The sequence below is a fragment of the Pipra filicauda genome, unplaced genomic scaffold, assembly GCF_003945595.2.
Source record: "Pipra filicauda isolate LSUMZ 115617 unplaced genomic scaffold, ASM394559v2 scaffold163_size1657671_pilon, whole genome shotgun sequence".
Taxonomy (NCBI): domain Eukaryota; kingdom Metazoa; phylum Chordata; class Aves; order Passeriformes; family Pipridae; genus Pipra; species Pipra filicauda.
The window spans coordinates 1,127,836-1,146,228 of NW_024104140.1; the positions used below are offsets into that span (position 1 = coordinate 1,127,836).

The 18,393-nt window shown below is 39.0% G+C and overlaps 2 protein-coding genes across 12 annotated transcripts in view; one reads left to right on the forward strand and one right to left on the reverse strand.

Moving 5' to 3' along the window:
* IDUA (alpha-L-iduronidase) overlaps positions 1 to 18,393 on the forward strand; it is a 45,801-nt gene that overhangs the window by 5,447 nt on the left and 21,961 nt on the right. The window lies entirely within an intron of this gene.
* Positions 465 to 18,393, reverse strand: part of SLC26A1 (solute carrier family 26 member 1) — a 36,912-nt gene continuing 18,983 nt past the window's right edge. For 3 of the 11 annotated variants that reach the window (XM_039379300.1, XM_039379297.1, XM_039379298.1), the window contains 4 exons: positions 17,132 to 17,336; positions 13,918 to 16,342; positions 6,753 to 7,401; positions 465 to 5,376 (listed from right to left, as the gene is read on the reverse strand). In XM_039379300.1, coding sequence (XP_039235234.1) covers positions 3,856 to 5,376; positions 6,753 to 7,373 — 2,142 coding nt within the window. In that variant the 5' untranslated portion in view covers positions 7,374 to 7,401; positions 13,918 to 16,342; positions 17,132 to 17,336 and the 3' untranslated portion in view covers positions 465 to 3,855. The other 8 variants (XM_039379301.1, XM_039379299.1, XM_039379303.1 and 5 more) reach the window with 7 other exon arrangements.

Sequence of the window (18,393 nt, forward strand, 5' to 3'; positions counted from 1 at the left end):
CTGAACCAGTGGTTTCCAGAAGGATGTAGAAGTTTTGAGTGAGAAACCTCCAGCAGCGGAACTGTGTTATGTCGTGGGATCAGTGAGTAGAGAAGACTTCATGGAATGTGAAAATGGGCGCTTGACTGAAGAGGAACACTTAGAGAAAACAGAGGACTCGGAGGTACTACCTCTGTGGAGTCCTAACAGATAGAGGCTTTGCTTTTGCTCACAGTTGTGCCATCATCAAAAAGGGGTCATAAATGTTTCTCCCGAGAAGCAGATGTGCTCAAATAAAAGACTGCCACCTTCCCCTTCTCACTTCTGTAGTGGTCTTTCTCATTATGTCTTCTAATCCCCCAATGCCAAGTGCATCCCTTCATTTTAACCATTTTCTAGTACAGGAAGCCCACCTCTTTATCTTTTTCTTTATTCTGAGTTAGCCCATTATTTCACCACCTGTGAAAGGATACCACAAGATAAACTGTTTTCAAAGAACTGCTAGTTTTATTTTCCAGCCAAAAGCACACATTTGTCTCTTGGTCTTGTGGTGTAGAAGTATTCATGATTATTGGGAAACCCAAGATGTTTTTCAGGGACTGGGCAGTTCCCAGGTTGTTAGTTACCAGTGCCAATAAACAGAGCTGTTTTGACACCTAAACCACACATTCTTGCCATGCTGCACTAGTCAACAGGACAGTTTGAGCTGAAGATTCCTAACTCCTTGCCCAGCTCTAAGGGACACACACAGTCCACAAGTTAAGAACCCTTTTCTGTTCTTATGTAGCAGTACTAAAATCTGTTTGATACATGATACATGATAAATCACAAGGCATCACAGTGAACAAAAATACAGTCATTCTATATGAAGCATATAACATTTCCTAAAAGGCATATAACAATCTTTATTTCAACAGTATTAATATTAACATAGTCGGAATTACAAGACCATCCCCAGCTCCTCTGCAAGTCACCATACTTAATCTCTGGTAGATTGGGAGAGAAGAGAATCAGCAGTTTTTGTTAATTTTCAGTCTTCATGTCCTTCATCTTGGTATAACACAGTTTAGCAAACATAAATGTGCTAGAAAAAGGTTTGCTTTTTAAATTAACTTTTACATACTCCTTAGAAATAATTCAGAGTCTCCCAACATCCCTACAGCGTAGCACTGAAGTTGTTTCCCTGCTGTGTTTGACATTGTCCAACACAGCTTGATTGTGAGCCAGTTCTGCTAGTAAACCCAAACCAGAAAATTGTTTCTATGGTTTCTTCTGATCAATAGTTTCTTTCTTTGTAGTAAAAGTCCTAAAGCTTACTCTCTCTTACGTGTAGCCAAGTTTCTTAGCTTAGGTATCCTTTTGTACCATTCCTACAATAAATATGATGAAAAAGAGACTTCTGACTCTTAATTTCTCAACCTCTCTTCATTTTTCTCTGGAGACTGTTGCAAGAATACACCTTCCATTAGAACCTCTTTTTTTTTCTCTTTTAAAATGAGATTAATCTAGAGTTAAGGGTATCTTTTGCAATTTTTTTCTTTATGTTCTGGATTGGTGGATTGATCCATAAAGCTAAAAAATGTCTGGATTGCTAGGATGTTTTATTTGACTTCGAACGACAGCTTGTTTTGGCACAGCAGCCTAAGAGTGTCTGTATTGATACTGTGTGGTATTAACTCCTCATGCTTGCCTCAAGCAGGACCTTAAAAGAGGTATTTCCTGATCAAAGAATGGTTACACAAAGCAATATTTTTTTCCTTGGGCTCTGCTCATTTCTTTTTAGAACAGAAAATCTAGGCATACCAAGTCAGCAGTTTAAATAATAATGTAGGTGAATTGTTTGATGACATGAAAATGCTGCCAATGATCAATCCTTTAATCTTGTGACATTTCTGGCAGGTTTTACTGCTCTGGTCTTCTTAACAGTAATGAGTTCATGCAAATGTCAGTATTGAATCAGCTAATACTGTGCTATTCTCAATCCCCGTGAAGACATTTTGTATTTTTTTGAATTTATTTTTTTATCTTTTGGTAAAGCACTACTTTTCCTTTAACAAAATGCTTGTTCTTGAGAGCCAGACAGTGCTTGGGGCACCTGAAGAGCCTCAGTTTGAGTGTTCTTTCTTTCAGAGATCTAAAAAGTTGAAACAAGCAAGTGACATATTGTGTTGACCTGACTTCTTTTTTTTTTTAATGTCACGGCAAAGAAATAGCTTCTGCATACTTGGAAGCTCTGTTTCTAGAGCTTCTACATGGACTCTGTTTCTAGAGTCTGCTAATTGTAAGAGGCACAGCTGTGATAGAATTTCCTTCTGTGCTTGGTGCTGTATGAACCAGCCATGATTAATGAGAGAGACAGGGCAGCTTTCCTACCTTTTGTGCAGGTAATTATAAACTTGAGTGGAGGACATTCTGCCTGTGCCATGAGCCAGAACACTGTGTACTAACTGCGTTAAAATCAAAATCCAAAGCTATGCTTATTTGTAATAAAAAGAATATGCATATATAACAAAACAACTGACACTGGCAGTATCATACGACATAAAGCACAGTGAACAGCAGTTAAGGTAAATTATTATAGAAGGTGACTAGACCTGGAAAACATGGTCTAGTGGACCTCAAATCAAAGACTAATATGATAGGAGGAAAAAAAAAACAAAGCAAAACAAACAAAACCCCACAACATCTGTAGTATGTACAAACAGTGGTGGAATTTTTCCAACATACGAGGATCACAAGTTACAAAGCGTTGCTCCCTTTACTTGGCCCAGGTATGTTACTTGTAATACTTCATTAGCATTGCATCAGAGAAGACCAGCCAGGCAGTTCTGACTGACCTAACAATCCCCTTGTAGGCAACTCACAGATTTACCTTCCCACCCTACCCTATTTGCTCCTATTTTTCTTTGAACCCAGGCAGGCATTTGTAGGAAGAAGGTGACGTACTGCGTCACGGTTCTGAGGTTTTATGTTTGGTGATCCTTATGTATCCCTGAATTAGAGTTGCATCTGCCCACCAGAGGCAACTTATTTTTACAGGACAGTGGTACAGCTACCTGGGTAGTTGTGTGACTGTAAGTTAAAGCCATTAGTTTTCCCTAATCCTGTTTATCCTCTTACTAGTTACGAAATCTTGCGTCAAGCATGTTTCTTCTGGCATCATTAGGGGTATCGCAGCCTTCAGCAACTAATTACCACAGATTTAAGCTAATAAAACAAGCAGCTCCAGCAGCAATTTTTGGAAATGGTCGTTTTGAGAGGAACCTGTGATGAATCACAATTTCTTCTCCTGTGGCAGGTTATGTTATTAAGCCTGTGTAATCGAGGAGGAGAGACATGCTACATTCCACAATATTTTATACATTTTATTTGTGTGCAAACAGTGGGAGTTGTTTAGGAGCACATCTGGAATGATGGAAAGGGCAGGGCCTTGCAAGCCAGAATTTAAACCATTACATGTCCAGGATGCTGGATTGATTGCATTTTCATGGGAATGGCTTAACCCTCTTAACACAAACCGGTCATTAAACCCCTGGGAGAGCCAGGTGACACTGGGCTGACCATGAGCACAACAGTCTCATGACATACATGTTGGGTCATAAACGATCATGGTACAAGGGACAAGCCAATCCCAAAATTCCTTACTGCACGTCACCCGCATTTTAAAGTGAAGGTGCAGGTGATAATCTGACCTGTTCCATGCTTGTCCTGGACTGCATCCTCAGTGGCTGTTCTGCATGGCATCTGACAAACAGTGGAGCTCTTCAGGGAAGAATGGCTTGTACACAGCCAATAGTGTGTCTGATAATTTACCTGTTACAAATTGCCCCACTGCATCTGTTGCTTTTGTGGTGAATTGTCAAGGAAGCCATAGGGTTAAACTGAGCAATCTGCTGGAAGCTTTTGGTCTTTTGCAAACAGCACAGCATTATGTATACTGTAGAACAGCATTTCCTGCATACTTCCAAAATCTCCTCCAAAGTAACCTCCTCTTTTCAGAGAGTCTATCACTGAGGGATTGCAGCAAGCCAGGAGAACAGAAATGTTTAAGTTCTTGTAGTCTTTCAGGATTTCCTTTAGGGTATTAACTCCAGTGGTGTCCAAAAATGAGATGGAAGAGCAATCTACAACAAGGGCTTGGAAATCAATTTGCTTAGGAACTAGTTGCAAAGTGGTTTCTCCGATGCCCAGTCCATTAGCAGTTCTGTGATTTCCCTTTTGCAGATGCTGCTTTTCCTTCTTCTCATATTTCTTCCTTCTAGCAGCTTCTAGGTTAGGATCTAAGTTGGTCAATCTGTACAGAGACTTTAGGAAATAGTTTTTATTTGCATAGTAAAGTGGACCCTCAAAACGAAATATTTTGACCTTTGGAACAGTAGTGAGATTTTCATATTCTAAGTCATCCTCATAAAAGCCTGTGTCTTGGATCTGACCAAGCAGGGCTGTCCGTGGCCGCTGTGTCCGAACAACAATGCATAACATGGAGAAAACCATGCCAACCAACAGCCCTATTTCTGTGCTGACCAAGGCAGAGGCAGACACAGTAATGACCCAAACAAGCGTGTCCACCTTATTCACGTGGTACCGTGCTGGCACATCTCTGAACTTCCTCAGGGCTCCTCGGAGGCTGACAATAATGATACAAGCCAGGACACACTTCTGCAAGGAGTAGAAGAGAGGTGCCAGGAAGAGCAGCACCAGCAAAACCACCATTGCACTAATTACTCCAGAGACTTGAGTCTGGCAACCTGTAGATGTTTTGACGAGGGTTTTTGCCAGAGCTGCACTGGTTGCAAAAGAGTGGAAAAAAGAAGGAATGATGTTGCAGAACCCCACAGCAAACATCTCCTGATTGGCTCGGATGGTGTAAGCATATTTCTTTGCACACATTTCGGAAAGGGACACAGTGAAGGCAAAACTGACTAGGGCAAGAGGCAAAGCATCTACGGCGACTCGGAGCATTAAGTTGAACTGTGGTACCTCTGGAGGAATAAATCCTGTTGGAATAGCTCCAGAAACACTGGATGCATAGACTTCATTTAACTTCCCGTAGTGTGACACCAGTGTTGCCACAACAATAACTACCAGCTCTGTGGGAAGAGGAAATTTCAGTTTGTGCTTATACCGATCTCCCAGTTCCTTCGCAGTGACCAGCACCACGATACAAATGGCACTTGTGATGACATCACAAAGGTTGGCCTGAGAAATGTTCCGGAAAATGTTAATCCAGGTAATAACAAGCATCCCATGCCCTTGGCTACGTGGAATTTTTATTCCAATCAGATATTTCACTTGAGCTGTTAAAATGGTTAAGGAAGCACCGGTTGCAAAGCCGTCTAGTACCGACTCAGATAGGTACATAGATACAAAACCCAGACGGAAAATCCCCATTAGAACCTGAGGAAACACAGAAAAAGAAAAGAAAAAAATACATGAGCTGTAACTGTTGCTGCAAATAATTAAGCACAGATGGGAGAGAACTAGCTGGAGGCCGATAGCATTTGGCTATTTCAGTCTTAAAACAGGAATTATCCCTTATTGTTTCCAGTCTGCTTTTAAAACATGTGATTCCCTTTACTGTTGTGGGACCCTACAAACCCAAGAGGTGAATGAGGAGTTTGAGACAGGGTCAGTCAAACACTGGTCTGAGGTGACTCCACTGAAGTGGCTTGTCTGAATTTTGTTTCTTATGGAAAAGAGTAGTGGATCCAAAATGCTTCTGTTATACTAAAGCAAATTTTCTCTTTTTCTGTCTTAAAGTGAATAAAGTTAAAATGTACAGCCTTTGTGCTGTAAACAGAACTTGAGTGACAACAAGTAAGATCCCTACTTTAGGTGTTGTATTAAACAGCTTTTAATTTTAGGCTGGTGAACAGAAGGGAAAGTGGAGCACAGACAGCCTTTGTGGCATGCCTAAGGTCAGAAGTGGCAGAAGTGCTCACAGACTCTCCCATATCTCAGGATACTGTCCCTAACTAATTCCTTCTCCTTTCTTAGATGGCTTTGAAAATATAGCTTCACAAGGGCATTTTTTTTTCTCATAAATGTGATCTGAAATGTCTTAGTAAACGGGGAGATAGCTAGTTCTTTCTTAATTCATATATATATATATACATATATATATACAGTTAATAGGTTAAGTATGTTCCTGATGCTTCCTTCTGTGTTCTCTTGATATTCTTGTGATGGGCAGCATGTTGGCAAGTCTCAAAGAGTCCAGCACAGCCATTATCTGAAAAGTAGGCTAGTCAATCTATTTCTCCTCTTGTCCTTTCTGCTTTTGAATTATCTTTGCACAGCAGTTTGGTAGAACATAGCACCCCCTAGCAAAACACTGAGTCACACATTGTGAACCTGTAGAATGAGTATGTCTGCACCTTTGTTAAAATATCGAGGGAAACAGAATTACTTCTTCGTTGTTGAAGTACACAGTTACCTGGAAATTTCCCTCATGATAAGACCTGTAGTGGGAGTCACGGTCCTGTGAAAGCAACAAGGCCAAAAGGCAGTAGAGTATCAAAACAGTGTTAATAGTCTTGCAGAAGACTCTTGTTTTGTCTGTGCTTGCTAGTAGCTAAGAAAAACTGCCTGTCTCATGCTTTCTCTGAGTTGCATACAGTTAGTCTTCCTGGAGAAAACAGTCCAAGGTACACATACATTCAAGTGAACTGATACCGCATCTCTCACTGAAAGAGGGTCAAGCCAAAGCTTAGGTCATACAAAGAAGCTTTAGGAACTTCATACCTTGCCTCTGGATGGCAGCAACCACTTACCTGATACACTCCAGCCATGAATGTCAAGGCTGTAGCAATGCCGATAGCGTAGCATTCTTTCCCGCACTCAGCATTTATCCCCGCAATTGTAAGGTTGAAGGCAGTTGTGTTGGACAGACTGTCATTCTGCAGAGAGCCATCACCCAAGGCTGGTGGGGCATCATCATTCAAGTCAAACCCAGCCAAGAGAAGTTCTCGGTCCACAACTTGTCCTACCATTAAGCTTATCAAGCTGAAAATGCCAACTGATACATGACGGGATGTGCCCATTAAGAAATAGATGATGTTGGCGAAGAATGACGTGTAAAGACTATAAATGGGCTTCAGACCTGCCAGCAGTGAGTATGCAATTGCTTGAGGCACCAAAATGATCCCAATCACTAACCCAGACATAATATCCCCCCAAATGTATTCTTTGCACTGGTACTTGGGAAGCCATCGTAAAACAGGAAAGAAATCCATAACAAAGTTCTTCAGCTTCTGTGGGGTGCAGGAGCAGCTCTTTCTCAGCTTAGCTAGCATGACTTGTTTCCTATTAATCTTCACATGTGTCTTTCTTTCCATGATAAAGAAGGAAGAGGTGCTGTTTTCCATTCTGGTAGCCTCAAGTTGTCTTTCCATTGTCCCAGTTTACTTCATTTACGTGTTCCTGCAATGTGAAGAAATCATCTGTTAGGTTGCAATTCATCAAGTTTTTTTTTAGCACAGATGCTTTAATGCTAACAGTCTGTCACGTGATTTTGCTTTTAAGGAAGCATCATCCCAAGAAGCACACTATCATAGGGCTACAGTGGCATATAACACTAAGAAATAAATCTGCAGATTGAACCCTTTCTTGCAGACATTAAAGAGTACATTCAATTTAATCCAGTTTGTTTTACCAAGGAAAAATGGGGTTAAATTAGTAATGTCTTTGTTCAACAAAGATTTCCATCATCTCTCCAAAGTGTTCCATCACGCAGATCTCTGTGAGCAGAAGCAGCAATTTATGGTGTGAAATAAATGTGCTAGAGAGGTAGGTTATAGTCTTTCTGATAGTGAGTGCATCTTGTAGTCACCGATTTGTAACTCACATGTGGTATAATGATCTGCCACTGCAGCTGTTGTCAATGCACAGGAGAAAAATGTTGCTAGTAGAACCTGTAAAGCAGAGTTTTCTGAAGAGCAACAGTTTAGTCTTATGCAAAAATTTGTACACAAGCCATTGATGGACTCTTTGTAGTTGCTGCTTAACACCAGCTTATTGAATTGTAGATTGGTTTGATGTGCAGTTTCTGTTACTCAGCATCTCCTCACAAATATCACTTTGGCGACATATGGACCATGCACCATGATGGAATCTGTTACCGTTGCAGAAGAGCACTGCATGTTAGTGTTTTCAAGTTTAAACACATAGTTACCCTAGTTTTGCTCTCTGGAAATAAGGTGTAAGAAATAATTCTGTGTACAGCAGAACAAAACAGGCAGTGTTTCCTATAATTCTGCATGTTAGTTTTCTAATACACAATGAATAGGAATATCTACATTCCCTAGATGGTGGTATTTCTGGTGTCTCTTGCCTCAATGGACAGAATCTTTTCTCCAGACTCAACCTCTGCATGTTTACTCAATTGTCAAATTAGGTTGAAATTAGCTTAGTGCATTCATAAATCATTTTGGGGGTAGGTTCGGGGCATGGCTGAGAGGCAAAAGATGCAAGTGCCCTAACTTACATAGCTAAAAAGGTAAAAATAGGAGCAGACAGGAGGAAAATATCAAACAGACTATGCCAAGTGGCAGATCTTATCTTCTGTTTTGCGGTGGAAAGAAAGAACCAACTTCCAAGAGTGGATGACTGTACATGAGTAGCGAGATAAGGAATGACTCATTGACCTAGATGCAGATTGTATGTGCTAGTACAATAGTATGTGGAATGTCTAGGAAAGCAGACCTTCTCCAAGCCCAGCGTCTCCCAGGGTCATAAACAGACAGGATCCCTGCAGCAGAGCTTTTTGGTGCCAGGCGTGACATTGCAATAATGTCAAAGCTTGTCTTCACTTACAACAAAAACCTGTTTCTTTCCTCTTTCAATATCCAGAGACTGAAGCTGCACCCATCGGTTTCCTAAAATCTGAAGTACACTCACTGGCACAGTACTCTGTTGGTATATTTTAATGATTTTAACACTTAATAGTAAGTTTAGACTCTAGTGACAGAAGACATCATTGTCTGTGTAAATTTCATATATTTTTGTTGTTGTTGTTAAGAAGAGTATTTTGATTTGTTAATGTTTGGTATCACCCAGTTAAAGCGTAGAATTCAAAGCTGAGAAAAAGCAAAGGGTTTGCGAGTCCAACTGAAAGGGTAATTGATAAGCAAAAGAATAGATTGTCAACAGCCTGTAAGCGTTCTATCTTGAGCAGTCCAAATAGAGAGTATTAGAAAGCCTTTTGTCTATCCTGCTTAGAAATTTTTTTCAATATTTTAATAATTATGTTTTGCCAGCAAATTGAGAATAATAGGAAGATAATTATCTGTAACTAGTGCAGAAATCTGAAACAAGTTCCCAGGTATTATTGTAAATGATACAGTGTGATTTATAAGGCCATGCAAAATTTCATCACAACTTGAAGCAGGATGTTTTGGTGTTATAGATAGATAGCTGATTTATAATTTGATAAAAGGCAGAAAAGAGGTTCTTGTTAGAGACTCGTGGACTGAGTGTCCGAGTTGAAAAGTAGTTTAGATATGTTTTAAAAAATCAGTAGATTTCTGTCCATCCCAATTACATAAAACCATTTTTAGCTCCCATTGTATAAATTCCTTTGTGTTTGTAAGTAAGGTTTATTTCTATCATAAGGAAACATTAATTACAATTTAGTGTAATTATTTAGAAAGATCAAAATCTATTTTTTATCAATGCCAAGTTTACTTTAGACCCTAATGTACTGCATGATTATACTAGGACATATCCTAGCATATTCTTGTCCTGCTTGGACAGGAAATGGGTTGGATCTAGTCTTTATTAGAATGCAAATGTGAGAGAAAAGATAGAATAAGTTACAACAGCAAGAGAAGAACTTAAAAGCATATGAATAAAGTTTACCAAACACAGAATGCTAGCAAGTGTAATAAAGACACTCATTTTTAAGATGCAAAAACCCAATACTTCCTGTCTTACCTAAATTAGTTTGGAGAATGAGAGGCTTGTGTTTGAGGACAGCAAGTCCTTATTCAAATGCCATTCACTTCTTACAGCCAAATGAAGTCAGAGAGCCAAGAAATAAGTACTGTGCCCTTCCTTGCTTTACAAACGTAAAAGCTAGTGGGCAGTTCAATATCCAATGAGTGTTTTTTATAGGCTACATAAAGATTACATCAGCTTCTGTACACAAGGCTCACACATTTAATTGCACAGTTCCTGTCTGCCTCTCTCTAAACTCATACAATTTACCTGGGAGTAATTTGGTGTTTACAAAAAAAACCCATTGAAATTCACACATGTGTATTGTTTCTGCAGCTTCCTGAGGGATGGTAGTGATTTTTAATACATAAGATTATTGGAATGTAATTTCTATGGATATCTATTAAGAGGTCTTGTTTATGAATGATAATTTAGTAATATATCTTAGCTATACTGCCTTACTTATACTGCTACTTACAGTAGCTTTTGACAAAACACCACTAACCAAAAGAAAAAACCCAAACCCGAAACCTAGTGCAATAAAACATGTATCTTTTGCGTTCAGGCTGACAGGAGGTAATTTTCTTCAATTCTTTTTTCTCCTGAAAGGAAGGGTTTCCTTCCTGTAAATAGTTGTTTATTGTGCTATATATGCTTTAAGACTCCGTGCCAAATGAATATGGTAGCTGTAAAACACTCAGCTCTAAACCTAGATTGATTTCCAGAAACTGTTAATATTTAAAGTTTCTTTGTTGCTTTTAGAACATAGTAAAGTCACACCAAATAATGGGAGGGACATTGTTATCAGCAACCCATTTTTCAGCTGTGTAACCCAAGGCTGTGATGTCTGTAGCTCAGTAATAACTTAGTTGCTTCACCTAAAGGAAATGAGATTCCACCTTAGCTGCGTGCTATCCGCTGTGCATTTGTGCAATTTAGCAGAGCTAAATTATTGCTGCCATCTCCAAAGACAGAGTGATGGAGAGGAGATCTGTCTGCTCCTGTGCACATGAGTAAACTCCAGCTTTCTGATTTTAGCACTGAGATACAACACCAGCCTTCCAAAGTGGTAATACTTGAGCGATATGCAGGAGCCCTAGGGGTGTCAGTAAATGGATTCCTTTACTGGATCACCAAACTGACCCATTTTCAGCTTAGGCTATACTAGGTGGCTCATAAGAAGGAGGCAACCTCTATTTCAGTCTCACTTTCCCCCTCCAGAGCTTCACAGAACGTAATGTTTGCATTTTATGCAAGCAAAGTCTTCCCGTTGCTTGCTGAAAGAGCTGTTCTTAGCAGGGATGTGCAGGTGAAGCAGCATATAGCATAGAACATCTCAGTTCATGGCGTCTGACTTTGGTGTTGGAACTGCTCAAAGCAAGTGAAAGTTTACTTGTGTGCTCAATCATGTACAGGTGCAACATCCATACAGTTACAACGAAAGTAGTATTGGTTATTTTTGTTTGTATTTCGACGTTTGGAGTCTTCGCAATTGAGTTTTTTTCAAGTTTCCCTTGACCACATGAGCAAAAACAACTGAGCAGAACCGCAGTCTGAACCACTCGTTCTTTCAGATTAAATGCACTGACTTTATCTTGTGAAAAAGAGAAACAAAGCCAAGCCAGACAAACTGCCAGCTTTCCAGCTGGCCTTAGTCCCACCTTTCTGCCTGTCTTTTCACCAGTGACCTGACCAAATCTCTCTGCAGGGGAAGAAACATTCATCACAGAATGTTCTGTGGAGTTTCTCTTTGCGAGCAGTTTCTGCTGGTACATAAAAACTGTTTTGACTGGATGAGTTGTTCTTTGTGAAACAGAACAACCCAAAAAAACTTTATTCTTTTGCATCCTTTTGTCTCCCCAACCTGTTTGTCCACCAGAAAATCCGAAGCTGTATCTCTAGAAAGTCCAAGAGGGAATAAACTGAGCCAGGATGAGCCTGACTCTTTATGCCAAGGAGATCTCTTAAATGCTGTATGTGGGACAGAAGTCAGACAGTATCACAACTCTATACTAGAATTGCTCACTCTTGCTAAAACAGCGATTCCAAGTGTAAGTGGAATAAAGTCCTTTAAAGAGTTTGAGCCAAGTGATGCTTAGTTTCCTTCATGTTTGAACTATGAAAAATCAGCTTCAAACTAATGTGGTTAGAGCAGGTTTTGTATTTATAAACTGAAGTTTAATTGTGTTTTTGTTGCATAAATTACAGAAAAAACATGACACATCAGTTTAGTTAAATATTTGCTTGAAAACACTTGTAGATGTTGAGTTAAACTGTTCGTGTTTCTTATCAGAAACTTTTTCTGTCTGTAAGAAACCTTTCTTGGTCTCTAATGGCTGTTATTACCTTACTTTTCTGGTTTTGAGCATTGACAAAATTTTTAAAAAAATCCCTGGTTAGCCACACTTATGGTGCATAGATGCAATATACAGAGCTGTGTTATGCTTGCAAACCACATTTTTTTTCAGAGGAAGGTACCTGGAAACTCTACCCCAGTGCACTCTGTCCCTTTATGGTGGCATAAAAACCTGAGCCAGCAATTGGTGCTTTGGACATATTTGAACAGATGTAGGGAGGACATTTAGCTTGTGGGACCTGACTAGTCTGAAATAAAATCCCCTGAGTTGCATATAATATAATACAATACTTCTTTAGCACCTACTACTTTGATTTATTAATCTGTTTTTGTTCTGCCTGATTCCTTAGAAATGTCAACATAACCTTTAAGTTTTAGAAGTGATCAAGTGCTAAAACAAAGCACTTTTAGACTAATCCAAAAGTGAAAGAGGAAAAAGCATTACAGCTTAGTGGTCTTGAGGAGTTAGGAAAGCCAGAACAACTCCTCTGCAAATTAAAACTGCTATACTAAGGGGAAATTTGTTCTGAGAGTCAAGTGGTCTTTTAGATTTGTGTATTTCTAATTAAAATCTGCAGTTCCCAACTTTTAATTCCAATTAGAAATTGGTCTGGGATTTGCCAGACAGATTAGGCTTTTTTTTTTTAAAATGCTTGCATTCACTGGCAGCTGAGATTCAATTCTTATTTTCCCAAGGATTCTCAGTTCATTATACCAGTGAGTAAGATAGCAGCCACCAACATGTAATAACCCCACAGTTAATGAGCAGGCTACAGTGGAACTCACACAGTCAGCCAGCACCTGTTGTTAAGGCTGGCCCATCAGACCATCTTTGGGAATGATCATACCTTGCCAAATAAATGATCAGGTAGTTTCATTGGTTCTCCAGAGACTCGTTTTGTTCAAGGATTCCAAAAACCTCCTGGTCAAAATATTGACATGCAGTTGAGGGCAAGACAACATTATTCTTCTGGAGAGTCCTAGGACATGACCACTAAAAGGGCACTTTCAAAAAACATTCTTAAAAATCGGACTTCTTGCTTTTGGAAAGGCAGCTGTTCCAAAGAGAAAGTCTGGGGTTTTTTTAAAAAATCTTTCAAGACAGCTTTTCAAGACCTGGGTTGTCACTCACAAAGTTAAATACTAAGCTCTGTTTTGTGCCCTCTGGTTTTGCTGGACATTGTTTAGCCATATTAGGATGTTGCAGAGAACACCAAATTGATATATCATTCTCATGTTTATTCCTGTTGCCTCCCCTGACATCTTAGGGTTACTACATGCAAAAGGACAATATTTTGGAAATCATCTTTCATACTTAATCACTAAGAAAATTCTCACTTTTAGTATTTTGAGAAGCAAATAAGCCTCATACATGCCATTTTCTTGAATATAAGTAAAAACTAGACAAGTGGCCGGTCTTGAACTCTTAGACCAGGGTTGCAGGAAAGATAACTGCCATACCATTTTCAGCTGACTGCATGTTTTACAAACTTATAAGCAATATTTACGAACAGCAATGTAATGACAAAAAAAAACAACACCAGTGTGCAAAGAAAGTGAAAAGAGGCAGTTTCACACCTTTGAAAACAGGCAAAGAACAAATAAACCTGAGTTCAGAGGTGTGGGAAGGGAGACAAGTCTCTTACCTGGATAGCTTTTTGACAGGAGTGTATCACCTCTGTTTTTGCACATTGGAATGAATGAAAGTCTTCAGTCAGGCATTGCTCTATTTGCATAAAGGATAATTATTAGCTAAATAACTCCTCGAGGTAAGAACGGGTAGTTATGGAATCTTGAGCTTGCTGCTTGGTAGTGTGTTGTCACTTGTATATATATGTAGCACTAGCTGAGGATTTGAGTTTAAATAATGTGTAAGATTATTAATTAACTAACACTGATCCAAAAATTATGCTGAGTTCAGGCTAACACATCTCTGACCTTTGAAGCTACTTCTCATCTGAGATTTGATTTGGTTTATGCATCTGCATGTGGCATTAGCTTTTGATTTTACATATTCAAGGTGTATGAAGAGAACTGCAGTCTTGCTTGAGTGCACTTTGCAGGCTGGAATAAGTACTGTTCTGCTCAGTGCATAGAATGGGACTGCTGGAGGTCAGAGTTCCATTCCTGCATGTCAGCGCATTCAGATCACAAGATCTGTTGCTTCTGTAAAATGTAGGCAGATCAGAGGACAAAGATTGACTTTCTGTTCATTCTTATGAGGTATATAAATGACCAAGTCCCCTCTCAGTTACCTTGGCTCTTTGGATAGGTGCAGACTATCCAAATGACAAATAAACATCCATCTCCTCCTCTCAACAAAGATGATATGTAATGTTTAATGATTACTAAGCAGTGCAGATTAACAGGTTGGGCACAAGGCCACAGCTCACAGGAACTGTACTACAAGCTATGATGTGAGAACACGTGCATGTCTTTCAGCCAAGGAAGAAAACGAGCATGCATGCTATAAGAATCTGAGATGGGAGTTGCAAGGCCTAAAAAACACTGTGTTACTGGCTTGCAGTGGGTTGCAGTGCACAAGCATGATTACAGAAGGCCAGATTCCAACACTGTCCTTTATCCCAGTGCAGAAGGTTGTTTTCTGCTCTTTAAAAATAAAAAGGAAACATAAAAATGATGGAAATGAAAAGTCAAAACACACGTAAGAGAGGAATAGAAAGGGAAGCACATCTCACCTCTGTGATGTTAAATTAGTCATGGCTTCTTAAAACTGCTGGCTGTTACCAGGAACTCAAACTTGGTGACAGTAGTTGTGGCATTCTAATACCAAAATCTTAAGAAGGTAATTCCAATCTTAGTACAACCTTGTTTCATGCCTTCTTATAGAAAGCCTTTCAAGCAGTCCTGTCCCTTTGCCATTGCTAAGGTAGCTCTTAATAAAAGGGGGAAGCAGTGGTACAATTACTCTGCATAATGAATTTGCACACTGGTCACCAAGATAGTGTGTTTCTTTGGTCTTGTGCACTACAGGATGGAAAATGTCTCCACTGACATTCTTCTGTTACTTTCATTTCAGCCTTGTGGTATTTCTTCTTAAAGAAGACTTAAACTCAAGTGTCTCATATTTGTCCTTTCATCCATTTTACTGCCTAATTCCTAGAACCAAGAGTTATCTTCTCTAATAACCTCTTAAAATGTGCATGCCATTTGCTTCAGTACCAAAATAAGCTTGCCCACTCCATTCTCCTTTATGTTTCCAATATTTGGAAGGTCTGCAGTTTCTGGTATTTGCAATGCTGGAATTTGCAGAATAATTGGGTTTTCCCCCATGTAACAATTCTGAGACCTCTCTGCATTTCTCCAACAGCACTTTTCCCAATATCAGGCTCCTGAGAGAGAGGAGGATATTATGATATCATTATCACTTGACTCCTACCATATAGAGTTGGTTGTAACTGTTTTGCCTCGGGTTACCCTAAAAGTAACACTTTCTGAAAATCTAAAAGAAAGAAATTTCAAATTATAATTTTGAAATATGTGAACATTCTTTAGACACAGCACCATAAAAGTCAGGCTAAATATCTCTGGACAGGACAGTTCTGCACAGGGAAAAAAAAATTACTATGTGAAACAATCTCTCATTCTACCCCTAGGAGTTGTGAAAATAATATAGTTTTGAAGAAATTACATTTTATGATGACAAGCTTTACTTAACATACAGAAGTACTGACAGAACATTCATCAGTGAATTATGGAGATGGGAGCTCACACTCCATTGCATAAAGTCATTCATCAAGGCTTCAGTGCAGCACAAATTCTGAGTGGGCTGGTCCTGGCATCCTGGTTGAATTCCACTGACACTAACAAAAAAGGACTAAGTTCTAAAAGTACTGTCTTTCCATGTCTAATGTTCAAGTGTGCAACAATGGTAATTGGCCAAAATAACCAAAAGACATATTGCAATGAAACACCTATCTCTAAGAATAGGAACTGTGTTAGAAAAATGATAACCATTGGCTGGTAATTGTGAGTTTACAGATGATTTTCCTTTGTGTGACTTACTATTTATCCTTATGAACAGATGCACAATCTTAACTGGATTAAGAACTGCAAAAGATTAAAAGCAAAATCAAACAGAGGTATTTATGAAAGAAATATCAGAAAGAGATAAAATGTATTTGTTGACACACTTAACTGAGGATTTTAGATTATTTCAGAAAAATTTATGGCATTACTACATACAATTCATATCAGGTAACCTGATTATGTACTTTAAAAAATAATGCTAAATTAGTGACACAGGGAAGGTTAATCTTAGAACAATAAAATTGTAGTTAAAATTGTTTGTTTATTGGGCCACAACCAATAACATCAAATCTTCAAAAGTGTATATTCTAAATGTAGTAGCCTTGTTCTTCCTTCTGTGCACGTCTGAAGTTCATAAATTCTGTGAATTAAAAATCTTAAGCCTAATGCCTGCATTATTTAAAATGCCCTCAGGCCTCAATTAGTCTGTAATTTACCTTGATATCATAGTGACCAGGTGTGTGCTTAAAAAGCATTCATTTGGTTGCTATTTAATAGGAAAGATGGGCACACTGAAAGTAATCATCCACTCTTTTTAAATCCTGTCTGCACTCCACCTAACATTCCTTCTGTACCCGTGGCAAGTGTCCAGTGCAGCTTGAAATGATGTATATGTGGGGAAAGACATATTACTGGTGTTTTTTAAATGAAAAAAATCTTATGTAGTCTCTGCTGCAGGAGAAACTCCGAGATCTGCAAAGTTCGGTGCACATTTATGTATTCAAAACTGAGTAAAATAAAATCTCCTTCACTGTGCATCCCTCTATCTGTTTCCCACTACAAACACAGAACCAATGGAAAAGCACTTACCAAAGACACAGAATAGCTGCCGTAGTTCCACAACAGTTTTTCTATCAGCACTCAGTAGCACAGTACCTCAGGAGCACAGCTTTCTAGAAGAGTAGATTAGAAATTGTATCATGATCCAGTCTGGGTCTTTCCAATTCGTTATCAGTCCAAGGGTGTTTACAGTGAGATAACATAAATAAATAGTAGTACTGGAGAAATCTTTGTCCTGTAGTGGGTAATCACAGGTAAAAGATAAAGTTTTAATCATTATACATTACAGGCGCTACTGGTAGTCTCTGACTTCTTATTCACCCCTACTATTCAGCTTTAATAAAACCAGTTGTACTATGTAGACCTCAAACAGAAATGCAGTGCTGACTTATCTTTTAACAGTTTCACGAATTTTGAATGCTTACTTCAGTTGGCTGAAAAATTACTCCAGTGTGTTAAATGAGATTAAGGCAGGTGGTGCTTAGAACTGTCCTTAGACTCAGTAGTCCATGATCATGAATTAAGTCCTTTGAAAAAGGATTTTTATTAAAATAAACCATGGAGGGGGCTTAGCTAATAAATCTTACATTTAGGAAGACTTTACATGGCATCAACTGACATTGAATGTAAAATGTCTGACTTTTTCTGCCTCATAAACAGAACTGCCAGTTGTTTCATCCCTAAACAGCCAGAACTGTGGAACCGAAGCCTGCATAATGATGAGTATGAACATTGCTACTCATATTTGTAAATCTTAGAGGCAAATTGAATGTAGCAAGGATAGTCTCTCTTTACAGAAAATAAAGATGTGATCATGAAGGAGTCATAATAACAGAAGCATGAAATGAAAACAGTTAAGTCAAGTATGTACCCCGGAGGCTCATTGCTGAAGGTGCAGTAGGAGGCTGTGTGCTTGAATTAGAATGCTGCATGTGTACAGAGAACAGTTCTGCCGCTGCTTGGAAAGAAAAGTCCACTGCCTGCTTTCCCAGGCAATGCCAAAAGGAGTTATGTGCTTGAAGCAAGCTAGTTTTAGTATTTGATCATAATTTCTCTTCCTCGTGTGTCTGAAAAGTCACCCTTCAGTCTTAATTATGGATTTAGTTACCCTATCCCTTCCTTTCAAAACTTTTGCATATAGGTGACATTATTTGGAGTTCCATCATCAAGAACAACATAAAACCACAATGAATACTTTACTTGTAGCCAATTTATGCTGAAGGAAATCGTTTTCATACATCAAATTTCATCAGAAAGGTGTTCTCTAGCAGCCCAGCTCACGTACCATGACA